This window comes from Callithrix jacchus, chromosome 3, assembly GCF_049354715.1.
Source record: "Callithrix jacchus isolate 240 chromosome 3, calJac240_pri, whole genome shotgun sequence".
Taxonomy (NCBI): Eukaryota; Metazoa; Chordata; class Mammalia; order Primates; family Cebidae; genus Callithrix; species Callithrix jacchus.
The window spans coordinates 129250902-129268714 of record NC_133504.1 but is presented as its reverse complement, the minus strand read 5'-3'; the positions used below and the strand labels follow the sequence as shown (position 1 = coordinate 129268714).

General features: G+C 38.0%; 1 protein-coding gene across 3 annotated transcripts in view; it reads left to right on the top strand.

Moving 5' to 3' along the window:
• The first annotated feature begins 14810 nt into the window (after positions 1 to 14810).
• The window catches only part of LOC144581955 (uncharacterized), a 134016-nt gene continuing 131013 nt past the window's right edge, over positions 14811 to 17813 (top strand). For all 3 annotated transcript variants that reach the window (XR_013533454.1, XM_078367960.1, XM_078367961.1), the window contains exons 1-2: positions 14811 to 15396; positions 17143 to 17256. Coding sequence is in view for 1 of the 3 variants with exons in the window: in XM_078367960.1 (XP_078224086.1) it covers positions 17238 to 17256 (19 nt within the window). In the remaining 2 variants the exon portion in view is untranslated. The remainder of the gene's footprint in view (positions 15397 to 17142; positions 17257 to 17813) is intronic.

Below are 17813 nucleotides of genomic sequence, written 5' to 3'. Positions count from 1 at the left end.
GCACCGTAGGAGGCTGAAGTGGGCAGATCCCTTGAGCCCAGGAGTTTGAGACAAGCCTGGACAACACAGTGAGTCCTCATGTCTACAGAAAATGCAAAAATTAGTCAGGCATGGTGGTGTGCACTTGCAGTCCCAGCTACTTGGGAGGCTGAGGTGGGAGGATCATTTGAGTTCAGGAGACAGAGCTTGCAGTGAGCTGAGATTGTGCCACTGAACTCCAGCCTAGGCGACAGAGTGAGATTCTATCTCGAAGACTAAAAAGTCAAAATATCTATTAATTCATTGGCTCTTTTAAATGAATTTGTATTTTAAAGAATTGGGGAGAGATCCAAGATGGCTGATCGTTAGCAGCTCGGGATTGTGGCTCCCAGTGAAAGCATAGAAAACGAGAGGATGCCACACTTTTAGACAAATTTTTGTTGCACACGGACCAGGAGATTCCCAGTGGAGGAGCCCCACGGGTCACCACTGTGACTCTTGTGGTCAGCGTGGCTGTTTTGCCGGCCCTTGGCATGGTGGTTTTTGGTGCAGAAAAGCACCATCAATATTAACACTGCTGTTTTAGTTGGCGCAGTGGGTTGCTCAGATTCTGGCACTGGGAATCAATAAATTGGACATCCACTCAGAAACCTAATTAGAAAGGTGGTAATTACAAACATTATAGATGGATAAATTTATAATGAAGGGAAGAAACCAGCCTAAGAAGGCTGAGAATACCCAAAATCAGAATGCCTCTCCCTCTACAGGGGATTACAGTTCCTCATCAGCAACTGAACAAGGCCTGATGGCGAAAGACCGTGTTCCATTAACAGAGGTAGGCTTCAGAAGGTGGATGATAAGAAACTTCTGGGAGTTGAAGGAAATTGTTCTAACACAATGCAAAGAAACTAAGAACTTTGAAAAAAGGTTTGATGAAATGCTAACAAGAATAGATAATATAGAGAGGAATATAACTGAATTAACGGAGTTGAAAAATACAACACGAGAACTTTGCAAAGTATGCACAAGTTTTAACAGCCGAATTGATCAAGCAGAAGAAAAAATGTCAGAGGTTGAAGACCAACTTAATGAAATAAAATGAGAAGACAAGAATAGAGTAAAAAGGATAAAAAGGAATGAGCAAAGTCTCCAAGAAATATGGGACTATGTGAAAAGACCTAATCTGCATTTGATAGGTGTACCTGAATGCGACAAAGGGCATGAATCCAAGCTGGAAAATACTCTTCATAATATTATTCAGGAAAACTTTCCCAACCTAGCAAGGCAGGGCAATATTCAACTCCAGGTAATACAGAGAATACCACAAAAATATTCCTCAAGAAGAGCAACCCCAAGGCACATAATTGTTAGATTCACCAGGGTTGAAATGAAGGAGAAAATACTAAGGGCAGCCAGAGAGAAAGGTCAGGTTATCCACAAAGGGAAGCCTATCAGACTCACAGTAGGTCTCTCTGCAGAAACCCTACAAGCCAGAAGAGAGTGGGGGCAAATATTTAACATTCTTAAAGAAAAGAACTTTCAATCCAGAATTTCACATCCAGCCAAACTAAGCTTTACAATCTAAGGAAAAATAAAATCTTTTGTGAATAAGCAAGTACTCAGAGATTTCATTACCACCAGGCCTGCTTTACAAGAGCTTCTGAAAGAAGCATTACATATAGAAAGGAACAACCAGTATTAGCCTTTCTAAAAATATACCAAAAAGTGAAGAGTATCAACATAATGAAGAATTTATATCAACTAATGGGCAAAATAGCCAGCTAACATCAAATGGCAATAATTTTAAATTTGAATTGACTAAATCCCCCAATCAAAAGATACAGCCAAACCCATTGCTATGCTGCATCCAGACCCATCTTACATGCAAGGATACATAAAAAGTCAAAACAAAGGGATGGAGAAAGATTCATCAACCAAATGGAGAGCAAAAATAAATAAATAAATAAAAAGAAGAGGTTGCAATTCTCACCTCTGATGGAATGGATTTTAAAGCAACAAAGATCAAAAGAGGACATATGATAAAAGGATCAATGCAACAAGAAGAGCTGACGATCCTGGATGTGTACACACCCAATATAGGATACATAAGACTTGTAAAGAGACTTGGACTCCCACAGTAGTAGTGGGAGATTTTAATATCGATATTAGATAGATCAATGAGACAGAAAATTAATGAGGATATCCAGGACTTGAACTCAGATCCGGAACAAGTAAACTTAATAAACATTTATAGGCCGGGAACGGTGGCTCAAGCCTGTAATCCCAGCACTTTGGGAGGCCAAGGCAGGTGGATCACGAGGTCAAGAGATTGAGACCATCCTGGTCAACATGGTGAAACCCTGTCTCTACTAAAAATACAAAAAATTAGCTGAGCATGGTGGCGCATGCCTGTAATCCCAGCTACTCAGGAGGCTGAGGCAGAAGAATTGCCTGAACCTAGGAGGCGGAGGTTGCGGTGAGCCAAGATTGCACCATTGCACTCCAGCCTGGGTAACGGGCGAAACTCCGTCTCAAAAAAATAAATAAATAAAATAAAATAAACATTTATAGAACTCCCCACTTTAAACACACAAGATATGCACTCTTATCAGTACCACATCACACCTACTCACAGGTTTAAATGAAATATTGGTTGGACATTATTAAGCACGATTGATGGTATAAGGGAGGTTTTCAATACCCATTTTTAGACTGCATTCTAGCCTGGGCAATAAAGCAACAACACTCCTGTTCTCTCTCCCTCCTCCTCTTCCTCTTTTTTCTTCTTCTTCATTCCTTTTTTTCCCCCTTTCTTTCTCTCTTTCTTAAAAAAAAAAAGAATTGCAACATCTATTCATATTTGGAAGTGGCATGAAATATACATTCGGTTTAAGGCATGGGTTGGTGCACTAAAGGATTTAAGGATTTCTTGTGATAACTCCACAACCCACTCCTGCCCCCAGGGAACTACTCCTTTAGATCCATCCTGTGTGCCCAATTTTATCCCTATTCTCTTTAATGTGCATTTGTTTTCTAGTGCTCCCACTTTTGCCATGCTCAGCCCTTTGACTATTATTCCCCTCACCTAAAATGCCAGCCTTTTCTCAACTGCCTACCAATTCGAATGTTCTCTTCCCATCAAGGCCTAGCTTCTGTAATAATTGATTACTGTTTAAAAAAATGTACTGTGTACTATGCACTATGCAAAATGCTTCATGTTTATTGTATTTATGTACAAATATAGGTAGAAACTATTGTGATTCCTACTTTGTAGAGAAGGACATGGAGACTTGGGGAGTTTAAAAAACTTAAGTTCATATAGTTTGGCAATGTCAGGGACAGAATTCCAATGCACACATTTTTCCTTTACTTTTTGATGGAAAATTGATTTTTAAAAGATTCTTTTATCAAAGTGTATTATCTGTACCCACTAATCAACCTCTCATCATCTTTCCCCTCCACTTTACCCTTCCTGGACTCTGGTAAACACCAATCTACCTTGTCTTCATGAGATCTACTTTTTCAGCTCCCACACATAAGTGATACTTGTCTTTTATGTCTGTGATGCTCACATTTTAAATTATTATTCTAGTGGCCTTCCTCGACCAGTCTGGGACAACTATTCTATCTTGGTATGAGCTCACCCTAGAATGTTTATCATCAGAATTGCTGATAAAGTGAAATCCACATTAGGAAATTTCACTAAAAATCACACAAATAAGAGGTATATATATATATATATACTGGTTCATTTCAGTAATTTTTATTAGCCAAAATCAAATGAATAGCCTCAAAAGTAAGATACCTGTTCTCAGTGGTGCTCAAGCAAAGAAAAAATGATTATCTCAACTGGGTGAGAAATTGGATTTAGTGACTTCAAATGTAGAAATCTATGATTCAGATATCTATGCTTTTGCAAAGAGGTTGCATAAAAAGAAGAGGTGGGTGATTTATAAGTGGCCTGGAGGTGTTCATAAACATAAAGAAATATAATTGCCAAACAAGTAAGTAGAATTTTTATGACCTGATAGCATTTTTGAATTGTTTACAAGACTATATTACATACAAGCACTAATCTGTCTTTGTAATTAATCATGATGTCAGTATTTCAGTTAATATTTTCCTCTGTGCTATAAAACTCTTAGGAGTCCTTCAGATGAGATGTCCCAGAAAGTATTTTATTAGTCCAGAGCTAATATTTAATTAAAGAAAGTATGACAGAATCAAGTAGAAAAATCTACTTTTGGAGTGAAGGGCTTTTTAAAAAATTCCTTCAATTTTACTTTTACACAAGAGATAATCTGATAATCTTTATTTTTGAAATCCAGAAAAATTCTTTAAACAATAAAATTTTTGAAAAGTGCTTTTTATTAGAGTTAACTAAGAAAGATTTCACTCATTCATGCGTTTTATTGTTTCTTAACAAACCTTAACCTGGAAAATATTATTATAGGACAATATCTTTTCTGTAGCCTATCACTGGACAAAACCTTGAGGTTTGTATAAATCTTTAAAAAATTTTTAAATATAAACTTGAGCTCTTCCAGTGAAGTTCTCATGAGGAAGTCAATGTAAGAAGTGCATATTGCAAATGAACAAGTACACAAGCATAAAAATCCCCCACTTGTACTATCAATGTGCTACTTGATTCAGCATATTAACCTTCTACTGTATTCAGTAGGCTGTTTTTCTCACAACTTTATAAAAATGGCATAGAGAAAAGAGACATGGACACATTATTTTAAACAGACTCTGATTAGTGTTTGACATAGTTTGAGTCTCCCTACCCAAATCTCATCTGGAATTTTCATGTGTTGTGGAGGGAACCAGTTGGAGGTAACTGAATCATGGTACTACCAGTGTGTAACTTAATTCAGCATATTAAGCTTCTACTATGTTTTTTAGGCTGTCTCATAATTTTATAAAAATGGCAAAGAGAAAAGAGACATAGCCACATCATTTTAAACAGACTCCAATTAGTGTTTGATATGGTTTGGCTGTGTCACAACCCAAATCTCATCTGGAATTTCCATGTGTTATGGGAGGGACCTGGTATAAGGTAACTGAATCATGGGGGCAGATGTTTCCTGTGATGTTCTCATGAGAGCAAGTAAGTCTCATGAGATCTGATGGTTTTAAAAAGAGGAGTTTCCCCTCACAATCTCTTTTCCTCCTGCCATTCATGTAAGATGTGACTTGCTCCTCCTTGCCTTCCTCCATGATTGCGAGGCTTCCCCCACCACATTGAACTTTAAGTTCAATTAAACCACTTTATTTTGTAAACTACCCAGTGTAGGGTATGTCTTTAACAGCAGCATGAAAATAGACTAGTACAGTAAATTGGTACCAGTAGAGTGGAGTGTTGTTGAAAAGACACCCAAAAACGTGGAAGTGACTTTGGAACTGGGTAACAGGCAGAGGTTGGAACAATTTGTAGGGCTCAGAAGAAGACAGGAAAATGTGGAAAAGTGTGGAACTCCCTAGAGACTTGTTGAGTGACTTTGAGCAAAATGCTGATGATGTGGACAGTGAAATTCAGGCTGAGGTGGTCTCAGATGGAGATGAAGGACTTGTTGAGAACTGGAGCAAAGGTGACCCTTGTTAGGTTTTAGCAAAGAGACTGGCAGCATCTTGTGCCTGCCCTAGAAATTTGTAAAACTTTGAAAGATCAAGGTGGATGGATCACCTGAGGACAGGAGCTCAAGACCAACGTGGCCAATATGGTGAAACCCTATCTCTACTAAAAATATAAAAATTAGCCAGGCATTGTGGTGAGTGTCTATAATCCCAGCTACTAAGGAGACTGAGGTAGGAGAATTGCTTGAACCCAGAAGGCGGAAGTTGCAGTGAGTCGAGATTGCACCATTGCACTCTAGCCTGGGCAACAAGAGAGAAACTCCATCACAAAAAAAGAAACTCTGAACTTGAGAGAGATGATTTAGGGTATCTGGTGGAAGAAATTCCTAAGCAGCAAAGCATTCAAGATGTGACCTGAGTGCTGTTAAATACAACGAGTTTTATAAGAGGAGCAGAGCATAAAAGTTCAGAAGATTTTCAGCCTTACAATGTGACAGAAAATAAAATCCCATCTTCTGAGGAGAAATTCAAGCCAGCTGTAAAAATTTGCATAAGTAATGAAGAGCCAAATGTTAATCTGTAAGACAATGGTAAAAATGTCTCTTGGGTATGTTAGAGATCCTCTCAGCAATCCCTCTCATCACAGGCCCAGAGGTCTAGGAGAAAAAGATGGTTCTGTGGGCCAGGCCCAGGGTCCCCATGCCGTGTGCAACCTAGGAACTTAGTGCCCTGTGTCCCAGCCACTCTAGCTGTGGCTGAAAGAGGCCAACATAGAGCTCGACGGTGGCTTCAGAGGGTGCAAGCCTCAAGCTTTGGCATCTTCCATGTGGTGTTGAGCTTGCAAGTACACAGAAGTCAATGACTAGGGTTTAGGAATCTCCACCTAGATTTCAGAGGATGTATGGAAATGCCTGGATATCCAGGCAGAAGATATCCAGGCTCATAGGCAGAAGGGACTTGCTTTGTCTCAGATGAGACTTTGGACTATGGATGTTTGAGTTAGTGCTGAAATGAGTTAAGTCTTTAGAGGACTGTTGGGAAGGCATGATTGGTTTTAAAATTTGAGGACATGAGATTTGTGAGGGGCCGGCATGGAATGATATGGTTTGGCTATGTCACCACCAAAATCTCATCTTGAATTCCCATGTATTATGGGAGGGACCTGGTAGGAGGTAATTGAATCATAGGGGCAAGTCTTTCCTGTACTGTTGTCATGATAGTAAATGAATCTCATGAGATCTGATGATTTTGAAAAGGGGAGTTTCCCCTCACATGCTCTCTTTGCCTGCTGCCATCCATGTAAGACGTGACTTGCTCCTCCTTGCCTTCCACGATGATTGTGAGGCTTCCCTAGCCACATGGAACTTTAAGTCCAGTTAAACCTCTTTGTTTTGTGAACTGCCCAGTCTCGGGTATGTCTTTATCAACATTGTGAAAACAGACTAATACAGTGTTCTGACAAAAATACAAATGCTACACTGTCAGAGAATGGCAGAAGAGAGAATATTTTTTACCAAGAAGTCTTTTTTACATGAAATTTCAGCTAGGCTCTGAAGGAAATCAGAGTTCTGATTGGCATGTTATATTGCTAAAGGGAGGAACCTATAGGTAAGACTGGGAATTTGAATACCATTTAGATTACAAACAGCTCAAAAATCAAATTTAAAAAGTTATGCTTCTTAGCTGGGCATGGTGGTGGGCACCTGTAATCCTGGCTACTTGGGAGGCTGAGGCAGGAGAATCACTTGAACACAGGAGGCAGAAGTTTCAGTGAGCCAAGATCATGCCACTGCACTCCATTCTGGGTGACAGAACAAGACTCTTTTTCAAAAAAAATAAGATAAAAAGTTATGCTTCATGTATTAGTAAATCATCAAAGACTTGCAAGACTAGTTAAGAAAGCATTAGGAGTTAGGACTTGGGGAAAGATGGTAGAAAAGGAGAAATTAAAGGTGATAATGAATTTTTAAGAATAGTAATACCATTAAATAAATGAGTGAACATATAAAGAGGAACATATATGTAAGTCAAATGATAATATGTGGTAGCATATTAAGTTTTAGGGGCCTTGCATTATTTGGAGTGGTCAGGTAGGCAGCTGGAGGTATAAAACAGAGTGTAGTGATCTAAACCTGGCAGTTATTATATTTATCCTGCATTTGCATCTGTGTGTACTAGTACTTTCTATTACTTAAATCCATATTTATTTATCATGGAAATTGATACTGTCATTTGCAAGAATGAGTTTTTCTTAAATGGATTATCAGTTTATATCTTTTATTTGCCAGAAATAGGGATGGGGGTAAGTTTTCAGTTTGTCTGTTCTTCTGCCTCCTGCTGGGATTGCACGTTGCTCATTTATGAGCATTCTCAAGTTAGCAATAAGTTTGACATTTACAGGAAATATGTGAAGCCTAATACTTGGGTTATTGCGTCTTCTGCTGGGAAAAGTGATAGAACATAGGTGTGTTCTTGCACAAAAGAAAAAAATAGAAGTTCAGATGTCAGAGATAGTAATTAAAGGCTTTTCATCCTTTAAGCAAATATATATGTACATATATATTTTACATAGAAAAATAACTCCAAATAGTGGATGTATTTAAATACCAAGTTATTTTGGTAATTTAAAATGTGATTCAATTTATAAAAACTGGGTTAACATAAATTTCATTAACACATTTATGAAAAGCAAAAATAAATGATAAATCTATCATATACAATTATGTCCCATTTGAGCTCAAACAAACATAATTGTAGGATTTCAGTTATTTGTGATTACGCAGCCATATGATTTTCCAAGACTATTTGATACAAAATTTTCAATTCAGTTATTAGACTTTATATGAAGCCAAATGTCCCAATTTAGGCTGGAAAAATATGTTCACCATATTCATAAATATCTCATAAATATTTAATGACTAACAATTTGTTGAAAATATACCATTTAAATTGAAATTTCTCTAAACAAAGCTTAATGAATTTTTTTCCTTTTGGTTATAAAGTAACTGTGCTCATTATGGGAAATATAAGACAGACTCTAGAAATCATTCATAACATCACTAGAATAAACTCTGTTAAAAAGAAGACACTCTGTTGTCCTGTATTTTTTCTAGTCTTTTTCTCAACTCGTGTTTTATGTATTAGAGAGAAACTACAGAGCAGTTTTATGTAACGTTTTTTCTTTGCATTATGACATATAAATCTGTGCAATTTTAGAGAATTTTCATCCCAACATTGTACTTGCTTCCTTTTCCCTTTTCTACACAATTAAATATAAAAGCTCTCCAATGCTAGCACAGAGCTTTTGATCATTATACCAAAAAGAATCTTTGCTTGTCAGAAACTCCCAGACTCTACTTATACTTCTCTTTGATCTGGAACTGCAGTGTTGCCTACTTGTCATCATTCTGGTTTATTCCCAGCGCCCTCTACTGTTTACTCTGTGAAAACTATTTGTTCTTTGCTACAGTAGAAATTAATGCCAGCACTCCTTTTCAACAAATTAAGCTAGGCCAGAGAAACTTCTGTGTCTCCAAATATACATGTCCTCTCTCACGTTTCTCAGCCCCCTTAAAGTTAAAAGGGGCTCTTTGACAAGTTTTGGCAAATGATTTAGGAGCATCAGTGGATATGTTTTCATTCCATTAGTGGGTCTATTATTAGCATTCTCCTACTCTGTGAAGGCAAATGCTCACATGGCAGAGCCACAAGATGAAAGCAACTTACATTGCTTATCCAGCTGCCTCAGAGAGTCATCCTACTGGCAATAGCCTAGGAGGGAGAAGTAAACTTTGGTGTGCTAAGCTATGGAGATTTAAGTGTGTGGAACCACAATAAAACCTAGCCAATCCTGATTAATATATAATAGTATATTCAGTCACATTGTTTGACAATATTGTTTTCTGTACTTTGAATGACCTTCCCAAGCACCTCGACCCCTTCACCAAGAAGTTTTTCCTTGGCTTCCTCTTATTCATCCTACAGGGCTCACCTGGGTGGTGTCTACTTGATAAACTTTTGATTGTCCCATCCCTCATTCCGGGTTAATAGTCTTTCCCACATGCTTCTGTAGCACCATGAGTATATAAATGAACAGTTCTTGGATATTTACGGATTGATGAAATTATTTTGTAGGTATTGGTTATGTAGATTTTTCTTTAGAATAATTATTAGAATAATTAGAATAGATCAGCAGTTTTCAAAGTGTTTTCTGCAGACCCTTAAGTGTCTCTGAGACTTTTTCAGGAGGTCTGTAAAATCAGACTAATAGTGAAAATAGATTAGTGGCAAAAAAGGCTAGGATTTTTAACAAATCAAGGCAAAGGCACCAAACCTACCAGGAGCCCCTGTATCATTGTATTTTTCACTGCCATACCTTTGCAGGAAAAAAAAAATACAATCCAACTTTATTTAAGAATGCCCTTGATGAAACATTAAAGATTATAAATTGTATTACATTTTGAAATTCAGTACATACATGTCTTTGTTACATTGTGAATGACAAAACGAGAAGTACACTTAAGCATAGTTGCTGCATACTTGAATTAAATGGCATTCTTGAGTAAAAGCACTTAAGCAATTTTGTGATTTGCAAGCTGAATGCATCATTTTTGTCATGGAACAATATTTTATTTGATAAGAATGACTGAAAACCTATTAGAAGGGATTGATTTAGTATATTTAGAATCTGTATGTGGCAGACATTTTCTTGATAAAGTAAGCCTCTTACAAAGAAAACATCTATTTGTTGTTAATTATGAAATTTTAGATTTATTGAGAAAAGTAGAATTTTGGTAAACTTATTTGTGCTACCATGAACCTCACAGCCCCCCTAATACTTAAAATATTTTTATGATGTGATCAGTGATATTAATGAACATGACTTTGTAATATAGTACAATGAAAGGTGTCAACATTTGGACTATTAATTCAGTGGATTAGTCTGTTCTCACACTGCTATAAAGACATAACTGAGACTGGGTAAATTATTTAAAAAAGAGATTTAATTGACTCACAGATCCACATGAAACTGTGAGGCCACAGGAAACAACACTGGGGAGGCCTTAGGAAATAATATTCATGGCAAAAGCCAAAGGGGATGCCAGGTACATCTTACATGGTAGCAGGAGAGACAGCAAAGGAAGCCACACACATTTAAACATTGGCTCTTGTGAGAACTCACTCACTATCACAAGAACAGCATGGGGGAGACTGTCCCTATGATACAATTGATTTCCACCAGGCCCCTCCTCAGAAACATGGAAATTACAATTCAAGATGAGATTTGGGTGGGGACACAGAGCCAAACTATATCACTTAGTTAACCAACATTTTCAACAAGACATACAAATTATGTCACAAAATCATGCATGAATAAAAGATGCATTCAAAATGCAAGATGTACTAATTGATTTCAATATAACACCACAGAAAAAATTTGTTGGTATAGTTCAATCAACAAAAACAAAAAAGTTGCCTCCAGAGAAAGTAGCAAACTTCTTATTATTCCAGATTCCTAGGTGCAGGAGAGAGTTCCTCATAAAAGCTTGGCTGAACTCCCCTATATTCTCCCTTTCTGTGCTACATATAGCACTGCCCTCGTTTGCTTTGAGGTTGCTACCCACCCCAGAAACTATTGAGAGTGATGGGATGAATAGAATAGAAACTAACATATAGATTTTCAGTTGTAGGAAAATGCTAAGAGGCTTCTTACAACTATATCCTTTTAAAGTCAATATCCTTTTAAAACAGGGAGACTAACAATCTGAGCAGGCTCATTTATAACAGTAAATACACAGATTCATGAAGTAGCTACTGTCCATATAGGAGTGTTGGATAAAGGAAAATAAAATAAAATGAAAACCCAGCAGAATATTGGTAAGAATGGAAGGACCTACCTTCAGCCTTCATACACATACTCTTCAGAGGATGTTGAGGGCCCAAGTCCCCTTCTTTCCCAGAAGAGTAACCTTTCCTAAGAGGAACACATGCCACAAATTCATATTTTACTTATTTGTTTTGTTTTGTTTTTCTTTGTAACAGGACCCAATACTCTGAGAAAATGAGAGAGCCGAAAACACTATTCATTATTTGAAGCCATTCTTCCAAGGATGTTATAGAATCACAAAAAGCAAACCAACAAATTCAGCAGTTTACTGGATTCAAAAAAGCCTGTAGAATGTCTTGTGGCTGAGAATGAATGAAGAAAGAAATGATGAATGAAACATAAGCAGCTAAGAACTTAAAAGACAAAACTCCAAAAAGGGTTAGTAAAAAGGAAACTTGATAGAGATGCTGGTTTTACAGAAAAATCAAAGTTACAGAACCTGTATCATCCTACAGACACCATAAACATCCTAATTAATATTTAAGAATAAAGGAGAGATAAGGAGCAAATATAAAACCGTTTAGGTCGGCTACATAATAGAAAATCACCAAGCCAGTGATAATCCAGTTATCACTCTGCAGTGCTCTAAAAAAAGCATTCTTCCTAGGACTTAAAAAAATTAAGATTATTGACTGGACATTAAGTTTCTGGACTTGGCAAACACTGCGCTCTCTGAGGTTTCATTTCTTTTGATACAAACTAAAGAAATATCTAGGATAATCTTTTAAAGTAATAATTATTTTTCTTTTCTTAATCTCAGGATTTTAAAGTATAGAAATTTAATATGTGTAATAATCTACATTGTCATATCCTTTTAAAACACTTTCATTGGAACCTCTTTTGCATGGACTACACACATTTTGTTATACACATTTAATTAATTTGTATAAAATATTTAAAATAAATATTTCTAATCAAAACTGCCTGTGTCAAATTTTGTACCACTTTTAATGATAACATCAAAACTATCAGGAAACATAGTTAGAAATTGTATTTTATTGGCCAGGCACAGTGACTCCTGCCTGTAATCCTAGCACTTTGAGAAGCCAAAGCAGGAGGATCACTTGAGGCCAGGAGTTCAAGACCAGCCTGGGCAACATAGTGAGACCCGGTCTCTACTTTTCTTAATTTATTTTATGAATAAAACAACCAATGTAGTAGTAGTTCTTTTTAAACAACATTATTTACAAGTTTATATAATTAAGTAGAGCACACTTTAATTTGTAACATTTTGTTTATGGTATATTTTAAAATATCCACGGAATTATCTATTTGGTTTGAATAGTGTATGGTAGACATAATACTAATTGGCAGTATTTGATTTTAACAAATAATTCATAATTTTTTTTAAGGAAGCATCTTCCTTTGTCACCCAGACTGGAGTGCAATGGTGCAATCTCAGCTCACTGCAACCTCTGCCTCCCAGGTTCAAGCAATTTTCCTGCCTCAGCCTCCTGAGTAGCTGAGACTACAGGCATGTGCCACCACACCCGGCTAATTTTTTGTATTTTTAGTAGAGACAGGGTTTCACCGTGTTAGCCAGGATGGTCTTGATCTCCTGACCTCGTGATCTGCCCATCTGGGCCTCCCAAAGTTCTGGGATTACAGGCGTGAGCCACCACACCCGGCCAATAATTCATAAAATTTTTAATACATAAAACAGCTGCATCTACATTGCTATTTCTCATTGCAAAGTTTTGCCATTAACAAACTTTAATTCAGTAACATACAGAATTCAGTTTAAGTTGTGGTTTAAAAATTTATCAATTAGGTACCATCAAGCTATTTTCACTTTAAGGTATAGAAATATTTATTTGTAGTAAAAAGTTTGTTTCACAAAATTTGAGTTTGCTATTCCACATTAATAAACTATGGCTCTCAGAGGCAAATGGGAGCAAAAAGGATTCCAACTCCCAGACAGAGTTCTGGCATGGATTCACATGGAACATTACACTGGTATGCAAGTTGCATCTGAAGGCTTAAAAACATAAAATTACAAGATTAATTAGAATCTCAGCAGTCACTAGTATCACTTTCCATAATCTCCTCTCCATAAACTCCTACCCCCACCCCAAGACTAGATCCTCTAATCTCTTCTGCCCCTTCTAAATGAATGGGCATCCAGGCTCCACCTGAATGAGAGCCAAATTTGCCAGACCATGATTCAGAGGGCATTTTTATAGACTCAAGTGAGAAATATAAAATACCTTACAAATATAAATGCCTTTGGGAAAGTAATGCTGATGTCATTTCCCAGCATGGACTCCTTACTAGTATTAAGTATTACCCAAAACTATAAGAAATTTTCACTCATTTCAGAAAAAGCAAGCCAGCAAACACACAAACACATAAAACCAGCAAACAAGAACCACAAAAATGTGAGTTGTCAACATCTCCGTTTAAAGTCACTTCCTTATCCTGGACTTCTATGACTAAGAGGCAGGATTGTGTAAAGTGGGTGTTGTTCTGCATTCTTGGACATGGTTGTTAACCTCTTGATATCTGTTTCTTCATCTATAAAGTTAAAATAATAATAGTATTCTTCATGGAACAGACAGCAGGATCAATTGGGATAAAACACACAAAGTCATTGGAATTGTGCCTGACACATAGTAAGAACTCAATAAATGTTAAGCATTACTGTTTCATTTATGATGATGATAATGAACACAATATATTATGTTAATTGCCACCAATGGGGATTAAATATCAAGATCGTTAATAACTGAAATTTAATATGCTGAGACTACTTTTAAAGGCCTTTGGTCTTTGGACGTTTTAAGAAACTGAGTTTATGTATCATATAAAAGAACTAAAAATGCCATTTAAAAGTGATTTAATAAAATTTTAGGACAACAATTATTACACATATACTTATTTGGGATCTTTGATAAATGCAAAAGGTGGTTATCAGTAGATAGTGTAAAATCTACTTTCCGAAGTAAAAAAATCAGTAAGTAAAAGACTTTTTCATAGATCTAATCTAGGTCACTGAAGCTCAAGTATGATATAAATACTATATAAGGACTTGTCAAGACACTAAATCAAATTTTCAGTAAATACCAGTAAAAATTTTAATTTTTTAAAAGTGAATATTACAGACTGTAGTCACTTAATGTGTGGAGACTATGTAGTTCATAAAGCAGGGTCCTATGCTTGCTTCTAGGGACTGTGGGACCGGGACCATGGCCAGAAATTAACATTTGTGTCACACAAAAACTCAGCTGCAAACATACCGCACAGTTCCCGCCTCCAGCCTCTGACCCCTCCATAACTTCCTCCCCAGACCCCCACCCCTGCCGCAGCTCCCAGAGCCATCTTTTCGGCCTTCCCATCATGCCCCAGGCCAAGACCCGCTCACAACGGCCTTTCTTTTGTGTGCGTGTCCCATTAGCTCCTTGCCAAGGAACCGCGAGCTCTTAGATCAGCCAGAATTACTGCACCGACTGGAGGCCTCTGTCAGCAGCCTGGTCAACCAGCGGCTGCGGGCTTCCCTCACCTAATTCTCTCTGGGCCTCTATTTCCACTGCGACGACGTGGCCCTGGAGGGCATGGGACACTCCTTCCGAGAGCTGGCCGAGGAGAAGCGACAGGGCGGCCAGCGTCTGTGGAAGACGCAACAACCCTCGCGGAGCTCTCTGCGATGCCATCCAAAAGCGGCCTGGGAGGAAAGGGAGAGCATTTGGGTACCCTGCAAGCGGCGTTGGCCCTCGAGACGAGCCTGAACCAGGCCCTGCTGGATCTGCACACTCTGAGCGTGATGCAGGCTGACCCTCACTTCTGTGGCTTCTTGGAGAACCACTTCTGAGGGCGCGAGCAGAAACTCACCTGGAAGATAGGCGACCACCTGACCATACTCGGCAGGCAAGAGGGGCCCAACCCGCTCTGGGCAGGTGTCTTCCTTCAGCGCAACTAGGAACCTATGGCGCCCAGCTGCTCCCTTCGGCCTCAAGGTACTTTGTATTTATTTATTTATTTTTAAACAGAGTCTTGCCGTGTTGCCCAAGCTGAAGTGCAACGGAGATCTCGGCTCACGGCAACCTCCGCCTCCCGGGTTCAAGTGATTCTCCTGCCTCAGCTTCCCGAGAAGCTGGGATTACAGGTGTGAGCCACCACCACCAGCTAATTTTTGTATTTTTAGCAGAAACGGGGTTTCATCATGTTGGCCAGGCTGGTCTCAAACTCCTGACCTCAAGTGATCCACCCAAAGTTCTGGAATTACAGGCATGAGTCATGGCCCCAGCTCTCAATATACTTTTTAACCACCTCTCACCCTCCCACAAGCCATGGTCCAAGTAGAAGCAAACCTTCTTTTTACAGGAAAAAAAAGACTGAGAGAGTAAACCCACCCACAGTCTCAAGAAAGCAAACAAAAACCAAAAAGAAAACTGTCATTGAACAGTTTGCTTTTAAATTTGTTTTAATTAAAACACATTACACATTTTCAGGGTGAATGGTGACTTTTTCAGAATATGCTACAAATAAGGAATTTCCACAGAAACTTTTAACAGTGGTAAAGAACTACTACTCTGCCTGGTCTCTGTACGTCTAAAATGTGCTGTTTTGTCTAGTTTTGCTGATGGTGAAATTCTTTCATAATGATTGCAGGAATTGATCAAAACCCCATACAAGTAAAAGAATGTGACTCAGGGCCTACATTCAGACTAGATTTAGGTCACAACCACACCCCTCCTACAAAAGCTGTGACATGAAGGCATATATAGCATGTTCCAACCCAACCCACATAAAGTATTGATTCCAGTCACTCACAGTGACTAATTTGCCATGGACAAGGACATACTTTCACAATTCTAGAAAGTCTGAGTGACAAAAACCAAGAGTTTATGCTGTGTTGAGATAGCCATGATGTGAGTTAATGAAATAGAAAAATAATTTGTATTATAATAGTCTGTTTTTGATGTGAACACTTTCTTTGCTTAGGCCTTTCTGGACCAAACCTGAAATGTTTTGTTTTGTCTTGTTGAGTTAGCTTAGAAGTTCATAAATATTCCTTCAGGATGGTAGTTCTTTCAAAACAGCCATTGTACACACTAATTTAAAATGCACATTAATTAAGGCTTAGGAGTAACAGGCAAAAATGACCTACAATAGTTGCTAGGAGAATCTTTTCTCTTAGGTACCGGTCTTAGAGGCAATCCAGTTGCGGTAGGTGGTCACTTGAGTGTAAGACCCCTGGACTATTGATTGCACCACATTCATTCCTTCACCAGCTCACTACTCCAACAAGGTACCAAATATTTTGAGAATTAGGATGAACTAGTGGTCCTCCAGAGTCGCCCTGAATAGAACAAAGGATATTTATCATTGTGAAAATCTCCTTTCAGATACTTCATTTACACCAGATGATAACTCTAGATAAAAGTTTGTAAGTCATTAGCATTTAACCCACAGTATAAATCCCTGTGTCACCATTAACTTCAAATGTGACTAGCAGAATTCCTTCCCTAGGACTCTGGGGTTTACCTGAAACTGGAAGGTGTGATTAATTTTTAAAATTTATTATATTTTAGAGACAGGGTCTTACTGTGTCTCCCAACCTGGAGTGTGGTGGCATGATCATAGTTCACTGCAGCCTGGAACTCCTGAGCTCAAGCAATCCACCCACCTAGCCTCCTCAGTAGCTAGGACTATAGGCATCCGATCACACTGAGCTAACTAATTTTTATATTTCTTTGTAGAGATGAGGTCTCATTGTGATGCCTAAGCCGGTCTCGAACTCCTCATATCAAACAGTCCTCCTGCCTTGGCTTCCCAAATTGCTTGGATTTCAGGCATGAGCCACTGCACAGAAGGTATGATTTAATAAGTTACAAGCTTTAATTTCATGACAAAGCTTTGGAAGACATTTGAATATACTTGGAATATAGGACTCCATATCTGAGAAAAGTATCAGAACTCTAACCATAAGGGTGTAAGAAAGTGAGAGGAATTTCAGAACGGGTTGAAAGTAACTGAAAAAATTCTGAGACTGATTATTTATTGAAACGTAGCTAGGAGTCTTGACTGTGGTGCTAGACAGTCTCGTTTTATATGCCAGTTCTGCCACTTACTGCGTGTATGATGTGCAAATTACTAAAATTTCCTCTGCCTCAATTTCCTCATCTGTAAAATGAGAATACTGGTATTACCTACTTCAGAAGGGTATAATGATAATTAAATGAATCAATATTTGTAGAGGACTTAGAACAGTGTTTGACTCAGAATAAGTCCAGCATAAATGTTGGTTAAACACTTAATAACATATGTTGCATGTAGGGAAGAATTACTTTAGTGCCAAAGCTGAGAGGGACTTTAACAGGATTGGAAAAGTGCAAATTAATTGAAGTATAGAATTGTCTTCATATTGATG